Genomic DNA, 12,959 nt, shown 5'->3' on the forward strand with positions numbered 1-12,959 from the left:
TCTGTATAAGTTATGGAATATTAAACAGCCTGTGTGCAGACTTTTTTTTAGCATGGAATACATACAGTGCTGGTTATAATGCACCCTGAACACTAGAAGTGTTATAGCAATGCAACAAAAATAAAGGTTAAATAAAGGTTAAATGCCTCCAGTGTGAAAAAAGTCATTCCAAATTTATTCTCATATCAACAGAAATGCATCAGTAGATAGTCAAAAACAAAACAACTACACAGAATTTGCTTAAAATGTCCATACATTCACAATGCAGAAAGATGTGATTCTTGGGATGCCCCTTTGGCATGTTCTGTGTAACAAGATCCATATTACAGTGTAAACAGGTTGTGTTCTTACTTTACAAAGTCCAGCAGGAAAGGCACAACTTGGCAAAAACTGATCCTAGCAACAACAACAAAATTAACACAATTGGACACAAACACAGAAAAGTAGTTTAGGTGCAACAACATTACACAAGTAAGGTTTTTTTAAAAAAAAATATTATTAAATCCACATGGGTTTCATGAGCCTTCCACATGAGTAAAGCTGGACTTTGAAGTCAGAAAAAAAGCCACAGTTTTATTCAAGTCCTTTTAATATCAGATGCTTAGCTAAGTTTTCCAACGTAGCATTACATCAGCACAGAGGGAGATCCTGAGGATGCAAGGAGAGTGGAGGGGAAGAGAGATCAAACACAAAACAAACCCACTCACCCCACATACACACACACAACGTAACATCTTCAGATATTCCTACCAGTATATCATGTTTTGGTTCAAATAGTGCACAGTAGCCTCTGCTTGGATCTCAAGTTCAATACAGTGGTTATTTTATAGAAAAATAGACACTTAGCACTACAAAAGGAACAAAATAGTAATAACAACAATAACAATAATAATAATGAGGTAGATAACTTAGAATCCAGAAGACTATCCCAGTAACCTTCATACAATACAAATGCCATCAGGGTTTTGATTTGGTTCCCACAGCCCCACCCAAGAAAATGGAAATGCACAAAAAAAGTCCAAAAGAACCTTTGAGCCCCTGAAAATGTCTCCTGTGAAAGCTCCATCGAAATGAATCGGATCTGCTGCACCTGACCAGGAAGTTCATGCAGCTAAACGTCTGGGTGTATTGCACCCTGATTTTTTTTTTTCCTTCTAAAGTGGAAATGTAGTCACAAAAGAACACACCACCCATCAAAGCACATACTTCATTTTAAATACAGATTTAGACAGACCTTTCTGCTAGAGGAAAGAAAACCCTACAAAGATCCACAATGCGTGAGCAGAGGAAACATTTCCTCTTGCTAAGGGAACCATTTCAAATCACCTGAGATTCCTGGAAGAACATAAAAAAAAAAAAAAGACAACTCAACTCTTCAGGATTTGATTCCCTTTCAACAGTATATACAAAACTTTCACCCCATACTTGTTCCTGCTTCCTGGTGTTGAATCTTTTTCAATCTGCCACTCCATTTCAGTGTGAGGGTAGGAATGAGCCCTGCCCTCCACTGTACGGAAAAGTCAGAATTTTGGCACTGTTCCATAGGTTGTGTGCACGTGTCCACGTAGAATTTAAATAAGCAGCAGTCATCAATACAGGGTATTTAAGATTTTATCATAGAGCGCTGGTTTCAAAAAGTAATTTTGTCTTTCAAGCGGCATTCTTCTGCATAAATCATATTTGCGTGCCTCCCAACAGGCTTTATAGCAATATTACATTCAAAACCACATCAAAACAAAATTCCCCACAGACAAACAAAAATAGGTTCTACTCTAAAAAGGGTGGCATTCTAGGACCTTTACCCGCATAATTGGTTTCCACTATCAGTCATGAATTCCTGGAGTGCCGTGCCCCCTTCTCCCTCTTAATAACCAATAAATTGGATCCTACTCTGCTCAAAGTTGCAAACCGTTTCTACGTAAGCAACGAAATAAACGACCATCTCCCCCCTCCCCACCCAAAAAAGAAAAAAGAAAAGAGGTAAATGTTTTAACCTTTGGAATTTCACATTGTAAAACGCCTACAGTTTTATACATTAAAGGAGTCACCCAGGTAAGAAGTACTTTGCAAGACCCGCATGTTTCCATAGACAAGAGAAGAATCCCAAATCGGCTTCACTTTCGTTTGGCGAAAGAACAATGGCATGATTGTACTCTGAGCAACTCTTACAAAGACAACCACCAAATCATTTGCACATCAATAGGAAAATAAGGATACTTGAGGTGTAATCTCTTAAAAATATATATTTATATATTTATATATTTATATATATATATATATGATTCTATAGCGATTCCTTTTTTTATTAAAAAAAAATCCATTCTGCCTCCTCTCAGGTTTTCCTGTTTTTAATTAACAGCAATTTTGTTCTCTTCCATAAAGTGAGGGAACTGGCATTTTGGCACATTGTCTGCAGCGGCGCTACTGGGATTCTCCATCTCCACCCCAATCGCAGACTGGGAACCATCCATCTTGGAGACCGAGGCAGAACTCATTGCTACATTGATTGCTGGACCTCCCCCGATGGTGGTTGGGAGGGAAGGGATGCCTCCGCTCTGGATCACGGAGATCTCGTTGGTTTTCATGGCCAAGCCATTACTGAGCACAGCAGCATACTGGTTCCACGCGGCTGTGTCGAGGTTGACCGACGGAGGCACGACATCCTTAGGAAACATCTCCGACACCTTCTTTGGGTCACTGCTGAGCAGGGCCATGGGGTTATCAATGGATAGTCTCCTTCCACGTCGGGCCGAATTGTTCCACATGTGAGTTCCAACGTGGACCTTACAGAAAAGCAGCATTGGGGAGAAGGAAGGAGAGGAAAGGACGTCAGAATTGTCTTTATTTATTTATTTATCTATTATTTATTTCATTTATTGTTTATTAAAACATTTATATCCTGCCCTATATCACAAGGATCTCAGGGCGTACAGATAAAATCAAACATTAAATAGAACAATAAATATACAGTTCTAAAATAGATTAAACAATATGTTAAAACCAATATGAAATTTTAAAACTGTAAAATCTGATTAAAACAAGACAGTGTGCAGGCTGGTGGATTGAGCCATCAAAGTCTTTGTTAAAAAGCCATGTCTTAAGCTGGCGATGAAATTAAGCCACTGCCGGCGACAGTCAGGCCTCCAGTGGGAGGGCATCTATTGCATTTATATCCTGCCTTTTTTTCCTCCCAAGAAACCCAAGGTGGCGTACATAATCCTCTTCCTCTCCATTTCGTCCCTGTGAGGTAGGTTGGGCTGAGTGTCTGTGACTGGCCCAAAGTCACCCACGGAGCTTCCATGGCAGAACGGGGACTAGAACCCAGATCTCCCAACTCCCAGTCCAATACTGTAATGGCTACACCATACTGGCTCTTTCCATGTATCCTGATCTTACAACACAGGGTGAGGGTGGGAGAGCAGAAGCAAAAGAAAACCATAGTCAAAGCATTTAAAATTTGAGTAGGAAGATTCGGGTTCCAGTCCCTGCTCAGCCACAGAACTCCCCATGGTCAAGTTTTGGGCAAAGCTCCATCTCGCAGCTGTTTGCTGTGGGGAAGAAATGTAAGAACCCCATATGCCCTGCCCTAGCTCCTTCAGACGTGTGTGTGTGTGTGGAGAATGGCATCAAATGTGAGAGGTTAAAGGGAAGGGTGGCGACAACACAGGTACAACAAGAAAAAGGGATGAATGTGGTACGTTCTGCATGCAGTGTTTTCCCAGCAAGTTCTGTAGCTGCCTTCCCCCAGCAGCAGTGGTGTTCTAAAACTCCCAGCGTCCCCCAGCCAGCCATGTAGTCCAACACAGCTGGAGAGCATCAGGTTGGAGAAGGCCGATCTACACCAATGTCATCCTTCTGTGGGCCAGTGATGTATTTGAACCTTGTAGGCCATGGGGAGCTCACCTAAGCCAGGTTTTGAACATAAACACAATCCCCTTGAACACGTCCCTCCATAAACACCTAGTAGGGGAGGGGCACACAAAAAAGAGAGGGATTGCTCCAGTTGACTCTACTCCCCCTACGTCCACATGCTCAGTGACATGACTGCAAAAGGGACTCATGCTCATGTAAGAGTTGTGTGTGTGCGTAGACAAGCCACGTGGTTGGAATGTGATTGTGCTACCCCCAATCACAGGAAACACTTCATGGTGCTCTTTTGTAGTCATCTTGAGGAAAATGTGAATGTCAGGACAGTGGGGAAGTGCATATGGTCTCTCTGTCTCCCCCACCCCCCTCCACCAGGAGAAATGTGTTAAAAGAGATACATTTGTTCTTCAATCTTCACTACTGCCACCCCATGTCCACACCACCACAGAGTAGCAGTCATATCAAGCATGAACCCTCAGTAGTGTGTACACCAGTGGAGACATGTGGCTCTGATGTCAATGGGGCAGTGAATCCGCTCTGGGTTTCAGTCAGAACGCTGAAGGAGCTATTGTGGTACAAACTCAGCATCTTGGAGAGCTCCTTTAGAGTTCTGACCAGTTCTGACTGAAACCCAGAGCAAATTCACTGCCCACTAACATTGGCGCCACCAGCATCTACTGGTGTACATGTCTAACATGCCTGCTGTTGCCACCACTGCTAACACTTCCAGTTCACCCTCAAGTAGTTTGCCATACATTCAAGGAGGCCTAAAAAAACTCATTACCCAGCTTAGTATTGTTCCATTCTCCCCCCTCCCCAAACAGGCGCTAGTGTTGACTATTTGGCAGCTTATGAGAGTTCATAGTAAAGGAGGTAAAATCTCACACTAAAAATCCACAAGATGAAATTAGAAATTTCACAAGGTTTGACATATCTGTGAATATTCAATTCAGCTAACTTTCAGGCCTGGTCTACACATGCAGTTGAACGATTTGACAGAATTCTGAGGCAGTAAATGAACTTGTATCACTTTAAATGGCAGGTGGGAGATCACAGATTTGAATGAAAGCCAAACGGGATGAACCAGCATACCCAGGAACACAGTAGTCCAGAACCTTCTGCCCTGAAGTGGTTTGTTTGGTGTGGATTTAACACCGGGGAGCATACAAGCACCCCATTTTCCTGGATGTGTAGCCTAAGCCTCCATTCTTCATTTTTGGTGAATTGCTACTGAATTCCATGGCACAATGGCAATTAGCCCATGTTGGGTATAATCCAACATAAATCCTACTTAGAGTAGACCCATTGAAATGAAGTTAATCATGAAGTCCCATTCCTTTCCAAAGTAATAATTAATAATATAAAGTAATAATATAAAGTAATAATATAAAGTATAAAGTAATAATATAAATATAAATATAAATATAATATATAAATTTATATAAATATAAATATAAAGTAATAATATAAAGTAATAATTAATAATTTCATTTCATTAATGTACTCCCATTAATTTAATCGATTAATTAAAGTAATTAATAAAAGTAATAATGAAGTAATTAATAATTAATACATTTCATTAATGAACTCCTGTTCATTTAATTTATTAATTATATTAATTAAGTAATTAGGTAATAAATTATTAATTAATAAATTAATAAATTTCATTAATGAAATCCCATTCATTTAATCTATCAATTAAATCAATAAAGTAATTAATAAAGTAATAATTAATGAATTAATTACTTTCATTAATGAACTCCCATTCATTTCAATGGGTCTACTCTAACTGGGACTTAACACTAGATTTTGCCACACACAAAGCATGTTCCAAATACAGAATTCTTTCATCAGCAACTTGTTCCCAATAATCCAAGCAGTCAGGAGGGGGGCAGGAGGAAGAGAGAGGACAGCCATCCAATAACAACAACAACAACAACAACAATAATAATATTTCTTACCCACCTCTCTGTTTGGATCGAGGCAGGGAACAACAGTAAGTATAAAATACAGCTAAGGAACCCAAAGAAAAGTAGATCAACTGTGGTACAGCTAGGGCTGGACTGTGGGGCCAAAGTCCAGGAGAAGGGGCAAATGACCACCCACAGAGTGGTGACATCAGCAGCTGGGCTGCCATGGGCATGAGACACTGGTCACTAAAACACCCTTCCTTCACATTTTTAAAAACATTTTATTGTCCGAGGTACTCTACATAATTACAGGTGCTTACTTTGTTCATTTTACTTTTCAAATATATATTATCCCCTTTTACTTATTCCTAAGTAAATATGTTTAGCATCAGGGTAGCAGAAAAAACTCCACATTATTCCTGGAGTCACACGGGTGATATGATTTAAATGAGTTTAAAACTACACATACCCACAGTATTTCTTGTTTTTATCAGGGTTGGTTTTTTGGGGGATTGAGAAAGGGGTTGCTCTTACATCAGAAATGTAGAAGCTGTTGTAAAGCATGGAATGGTGGTGTGGGGGTGGGGAGGGGTGCATGCATGTGCAAGAAAGAGAACAAAAATGTTCACTGTGTGCTTCACATCTAAAGCAATATACGTAGCCACCTAAAGGGAGGACTTCATTAAGACCATTAACTTCAGAGTCTAAAATGTAGCTTCATCACAATCACCTAGAATGGAGGCCAATTTTGGAGCAGGGAGTTGAGTGTGCAAAAAAGTCTGCCGTGCATTTGAGAATTGCGCGCTTTCCGCCAAGACGTGTTTGAGAGTGAGAACGCTAGAAAACATGCACATAGGTAGCTGCTTTGCCCTCAATAGATTCTGATGGGCAGGGAGATTGTGCCCAACTGAGCCAACACAACTTCCTGCCTTCGGTTCCTAATTGGCCACAATCAAAGTGCTGATCTTAGGAAGGCCTGCCCACAGCAATCGCCACTGGAAATATTTTGGGCCATGGCCTCCCAGTTGCTCACCTTGAGGTTGCCTTTTGTGGTGAAAGCTCTCCCACAGATGGTGCACGCAAACGGCTTTTCGCCCGTGTGAGTCCGCTCGTGAATCTGAAGCGCGCTTGCCGACGAGAAGTTCTTGCCACACGTGGTGCAGATATGCTGTTTGGCGGTACGGCGAGGGGGCGGCACCAGAAGAGGAGGCACGCCAGGCGACAACGCAGGGGGGCCGACAAAATGGCTGGCATTGATGGGGCGATCGCTAGGAATTTCCATTTTGATCAGAGCCGGCGGTGCTCGGACAAAAGCTGCGTGGACACTGCTTCGGCCTGAAGAAGAATAAAAGGGACGCACGTCGCATTGGTAAGCTGTTCACACCAATGTTAACATGCCGTGGCGGCTCTAGGTTCTGGAGGGCCCTTCGGAAAAACACAATCAATGGGCCCCCTCCCTTAGTGAGTCTCCTCTCTAACCCCTCTTGTCACCAGCTACTGCTCCTCATCCTCTTTCTCACCATCACTGCCACTTGCTTGCTTGACAGCCAGAGACCCAGTGAGCCAGAAAGGCCATGGCGTCTACTGTTCCTCATTCTTACCACCACTGTGGTTTGGCCCAGAGCGAGAGGCAGATGAACCAGCAGGTTGCAATGGTGGAGAAGGGGAGCTCTTGTCTGTGGACCCCTTACTGGGTTGTGCCCCCTTGGCAGGTGCTCGACCGTACCTACTCTTGACGCCGGTCCTGGTTACACATCTAATGAAGTGTTTTTGAGGATGCATAAACCCAGCTTTACCATCTTTCAAAATAAAAACCAGGTGGGCGGATACAAACAAATCGTAAGATGATATGCTTAGGCTAGAGATAGGTGAGAGAGCTGAAGGTAATTTGAAAGTGCTGGTCGTGCAGACACTCATTCCATTGGCACCTCTGGGCCAAATAGCTTTTTGTACTGTTTCCAGCATTTGTTTTACCATACGTACACCACAGAAAGCAAAAACTGTCTTTTAAATAGCCAGCTTATCACTTCCTTTATGAAAAGTAAACATAAACTTTTATAGACCTCCGGTATCATATAAGCAACAGAAAACATATACAGTACACATTCAAACAGCTTTCATAAGTTTTGCCTAACACCCAACCCTTAAAGACTCAAACTAAATAGAAGTAGTTCTACATCAGTTCTGTCAAGACATTCAGGACAAGGTGGACATTGCTTTTGCAGCACGTTGCCTCCACAAAGCTGCTTCTCTGTGGCCCGCTGCTGTGCTGCACCAGCAACACAGGAGGGTTACTACTAGGGGTGTGCACGGACCCCCCAATCCTCTTCGTGGCCCGATCCGGAAAATCTGGATCGGGCCCAATCCTCTTCGCGCCGCTCCGCCCGTCTCCCGCTCCGCTCTGCGGAGCGAGATCCAGCTTTGCCGACGTCACTATATGGACGGCAGCGGTGGCCCAAGATAAGCCACCCACCCACCCCGCCCCTTTACCTTCCTCCATCGTGGGCTTCAATTGAGGCCCCGGATGAAGCCGGAAGAGGCCTCGGCCTTCACTTCCGGCTTCAACCGGGGCCTCAATTGAAGCCCGCGACGGAGGAAGGTAAGCGTCCCTCCTCCCTGCTCCCTTACCTGGCGCCGGCGCCGCATGGATGGCGCCGGCGCCAGAACCAGGTAAGCCAGGCCCCCGGCCCCTGCCCCCTTACCTTCCTCCATCGCGGGCTTCAATTGAGGCCCCGGTTGAAGCCGGAAGAGGCCTCGGCCTTCACTTCCGGCTTCAACCGGGGCCTCAATTGAAGTCCGCGACGGAGGAAGGTAAGTGTCCCTCCTCCTTGCTACCTTACCTGGTGCTACCACCGCCGCCATTAGTCCCCCTCCCTCCCACTTACCTGCAGGCGAAGCTCCGGATTGAGGCGATCCTCTTCGCCTCGATCCACAGCCCCCCTGACTCTCTTCGCCTCCGCCTTTTCCGGAGGCGAATTAGGCCGCCTCGCTCCTGCTTCTCTGAACCGAAGAGAAGCGGAGCACATCCCTAGTTACTACCATGGTCGTTATATATGTGTACTTCCTAGAAGAGGGGAGGAGGGTGACATCCCTACATTACTAGTGTGGCACAGACTCCAGCCACCACCAGTGTAAGGAGGTAATGGACTGGAACTGTCTCAAGGAGAAATCTGAATAACAAATGAAAGCAACCACCAAGGACACAACAAAGCAAAGGTAACCACATTGACCATAAGAACAATCCCAAAATCCATGTTGTTGTAATACCATTACCACGTCAACCAAAAGTTAAGGGGGGTAAATTCTACTTAGTTGTACAAATCTACTACTTTCCCCTCTATTTCCGCCACTCTACCTTTTGTTTGTTTGGCATCTTGCCTGGAGAAGAGATCTGGTGATCTTGAAAGCTTGCACAACTATTTTTGTGCTATTTTGGTTGGCCTAATGAAGATATTACAGCAACATCGATTTTGACATTTTTCCATATGCGGTTTCACTGGCATGATTTGGCAGTAGTAATCTCACGGTCTGGCACTTATCGTGTTGGCAGGTATTGGATGGACTTCTGTAATTTTATTTATTTCATATGTACATGAAGCTGTTGGGAGCAGTCGTCAGGAGATTTGGGGCATGGTGTCACCAGTATACTGATGACACTCAGCTCTATTAGTGGCATCTGAATTGGGAGAGGCCATGCACATTCTGAACCAGTGCCTGGATGCAGTTATGGCTTGGAAGAGGGCCAATAAACTGAAGCTGAATCCCAATAAGATAGTGACACTGTGGGTTGGTGGTTCCCAGGTCCAGGAATTGGGCTGTTTGCCTGTTCTGGATGGGGTTGCACTCCCTGTGAGAGAGCAGGTACTTAGTTTGGGGATGCTCCTGGATCCATCTTTGTCACTGGAGGCCAGGTGACCTCACTGACCCAAAGCGCCCAATATCAACTTTGGTTGGTGTGCCAACTACATCCATTCCTAGTTAGGGACAGGCTAGCCTTGGTGATCCATGCACTCATAACCTCACGACAAATGTAAAGAAAGTGCAAATGCATAATATGATCCTCAGAGCCAAAGAGACATTACTTTAAATCCTAGAGGGCTATCCATGTCAGTCTGTTGCAGCAAAAACAATAGTCTTGTGTCACCTTAAAGACTAACAAATTCATTGTGGCCTAAGTGTTCGTGGACACTTTCAAAGAAACAGACAGGACTTCAAATCTGTATCTAGGAGCTACATCTTTTCTTCATTTTTACTCTAGTGTAATCTGAGTGGACACCTCACTTTTAATTCTTGGACTATTCCAAGTCTTGCAAGGTTGCCCAAACTTCGGCATCGAAACACCACTTTTCCCCATGCGCGTTACAATGCGCAAGCGTTTGTTTATGCCTGTGCAACGTCTCTAGCACTCAGACAGCACTGGGTGCTAGCCACTTCCTGTGCTTATGAACATCTCTTTGCAACTCTGGAGATTAGCAAAATGTTTTAAAATTATTTAAAGGCAGGGTGGCCATGGGTTCTACTTTTCAGAGAAAAACAAAAAGAGGAGTTCATCCAAGCCAGGTCAGAAAAAAAAGGAGAAACAGGTTCTCAGGATGCAAATAATTTATTTTCACAAAGCCCAACGTGTTTCAGCCTGTACTTTAGTCAAAGGCCTTCCTCAGAGGGTTGTTAGAAGGTAGATTGTGCTGAGAGTCTGTGACTTTTTCTGTAAAAGTCAAGTCTCATTGTGCAGATGCTGCCTACAGCAGGGCAGACAAGGTACTCGCCCCGTGGGCTGGACACAGCCTGTCAATCACATGGTGCAGCCTATCAGCCACTAGAGACCTCTGGCCTTTTCCCTTCCCTTCCCTCTGATGTGGGAAGAGAACTTCGGTGTGCTTGCAACAGGTTCAAGGGAGCCAAAAGAAACAGAAACTTATAGAATTCTCCACCATAAAAAATGTGGTGCCAGTCAACAGCTTAGCAGTCAGTAGCTTAGATGGCTTTAAGAATCAGATGGCTGGATGAATAATCCACATCTATTAAGCCTGATAGAATATGTAAATTCCATTTTTCAGAGTCAGTGACCCCTGAGTACCAGATGGAAGGGACTGACACAACTCGTATGTTCCACAATGCATCAGGCTGACCACTGTTGGAAACAGGACACTAGGCAGTTCTTATAATCTTCCTAAATGTGGAATTGCATCCAAACATTGTACGTATTGTTGCCCACCGAAGGCTGCATAAACAAGGGATTTTTTAAATCAGGCTCCTGATGCAATGCAGGGCTTGGATTCCACAGAATGCACAGGGATGGAAAACATTTTTGCTTTCAAGGCTCACAATGGCTCAGTCAAAACCTTTTGGGGTACATATTCCAAATGTGGCTGTGGTCAGAGCTAAGAGTGGGTAGAGTTACAAATATGACTCTGGCCTTTGCTCAGTAGGCTATGTTGCGGGAGGAAATGAGAGAACATATCTGCATACAGCCATTCTACTTCCTCAGTGTGTGTGAGGTTCCCTCCATCAACTTTGCAGCTGGAAGTCACAGCAGGATGGAATACATAACCTGTAGTGGGGATGACGAGAGGGCATGGCAGGGGCTGTGGCTCAGTGGTAGAGCACCTACCTTGCGGGCAGAAGGTGCCAGGTTCGATCCCCAGCATCTGCAGGTAGGACAAGAAAAACTCCTGCCTGAAACCCTGGTGAGCCGTTGCCGCCAGTCAGTGTTGACAATACTGGGCAAAATGGACCAATGGTCTGATTCCGGATAAGGCAGCTTCCTATGCTCCTATGGCCTGGGAAGAGTCCAGAGGTCTGGACTGAGAAGCCTAGCAGTCTGCATTTGGCCCAGTGGCCCAAAGCCCTGAACCCTGGGTCAAAGGCCTAAACTAAATATTCTTGCTCATAACGTGCAGTGTAGCTATACGTGACTGTTTTCTCTACTCTTGTTTGAGCATCCATGACCCCAATTTGGATCAGGATCATGGCACTCTGGAGAGAGGCTTAATTTCTCTCTAGTGAAAATTGGGGGGGCCCCAATGACTGGTTAAAAATAAGGGGGAAAGTTTCCATTAGAGCCAATGGAAGCTTTTCTTCTTTTAAGCGTCCTCCTTTGGGAGGAGGGGTACAATTTCAGGGAAAAACAGGGGTGGGGGAGTTTTAATACACACACCCCTCCTGGAGCATCATGATCTGAATTGCGCTTGCACAATAATAAGACAAACTATCACACATAACTACACCATGCAGGGTTAGCAGAACTTTCAATTTGGCCCTCAGAGACTGACTGGCCTGGCAGAGGCAACAAGCTTCTCTGTCCTCTGGTTCATTTCCTTCTGCTTTTAAACATGCTACAGTCTCTCCTATTCTCAAGAAACCTACTCTTGATAGGCTATCTCTGTCTAACTACCGACCTGTCTCTTTGTTGCCGTTTGTTTCAAAGATCCTGGAGCGTGCGGTCTACTCTCGTTGTCTTGATTTTCTTTCTAGTAACTCTTCTCTGGATCCTTTTCAATCTGGATTCCGTCCTTTGCATTCCACTGAAACAGCCCTTACTAAGATTACCAATGATCTTCTTACTGCCAAGTCTAAAGGCCTTTATTCTGTTCTTATTCTCCTTGATCTAACTGCAGCCTTTGACACGGTTGATCATGATCTTCTTTTAGATTCCCTTCATGACCTTGGATTTTGTGGCTCTGTCTATAACTGGTTTGCCTCCTACCTAGCGGGTCGCTCTTTCAGCGTGTTGGCTAATGGCAGCTCGTCTTCCTCTTTTCCCCTTTCTGTAGGGGTTCCGCAAGGCTCGGGGCTTGGTCCGCTGTTGTTTTCTTTATACATGTTGCCCTTGGGTAATCTTATTCAATCTCATGGCCTCCAATATCATCTGTATGCCGATGATACACAATTATATCTTTCTTCTCCGGATCTTTCTCCTGATGTTCACGATCGTGTCTCGGCATGTCTCTCAGATATCTCAGCTTGGTTGCTTCATCGTCGTTTGAAACTTAATATGGCAAAGACTGAATTGCTTGTTTTTCCTCCTAAACCTTCTCCTCATCTCTCATTCTCTCTTACTGTCAATGATGTTACACTTACTCCAGTCAAGGAAGCTCGTGGTCTTGGCTTTATATTTGATTCCTCGCTCTCCTTTATTCCTCATATTGAGGCAGTAGCTAAATCCTGTCGTTTTTTCCTGTA

General features: G+C 44.2%; 1 protein-coding gene across 1 annotated transcript in view; it reads right to left on the reverse strand.

Moving 5' to 3' along the window:
• Positions 1-2,348: 2,348 nt before the first annotated feature.
• SALL4 (spalt like transcription factor 4) overlaps positions 2,349-12,959 on the reverse strand; it is a 35,678-nt gene continuing 25,067 nt past the window's right edge. Inside the window, exons 3-4 of the mRNA XM_063120478.1 lie at positions 6,811-7,112; positions 2,349-2,783 (exon numbers count right to left, since the gene is read on the reverse strand). Coding sequence (XP_062976548.1) covers positions 2,349-2,783; positions 6,811-7,112 — 737 coding nt within the window. The remainder of the gene's footprint in view (positions 2,784-6,810; positions 7,113-12,959) is intronic.

This window comes from Elgaria multicarinata, chromosome 1 (genome assembly GCF_023053635.1).
Source record: "Elgaria multicarinata webbii isolate HBS135686 ecotype San Diego chromosome 1, rElgMul1.1.pri, whole genome shotgun sequence".
Taxonomy (NCBI): Eukaryota; Metazoa; Chordata; class Lepidosauria; order Squamata; family Anguidae; genus Elgaria; species Elgaria multicarinata.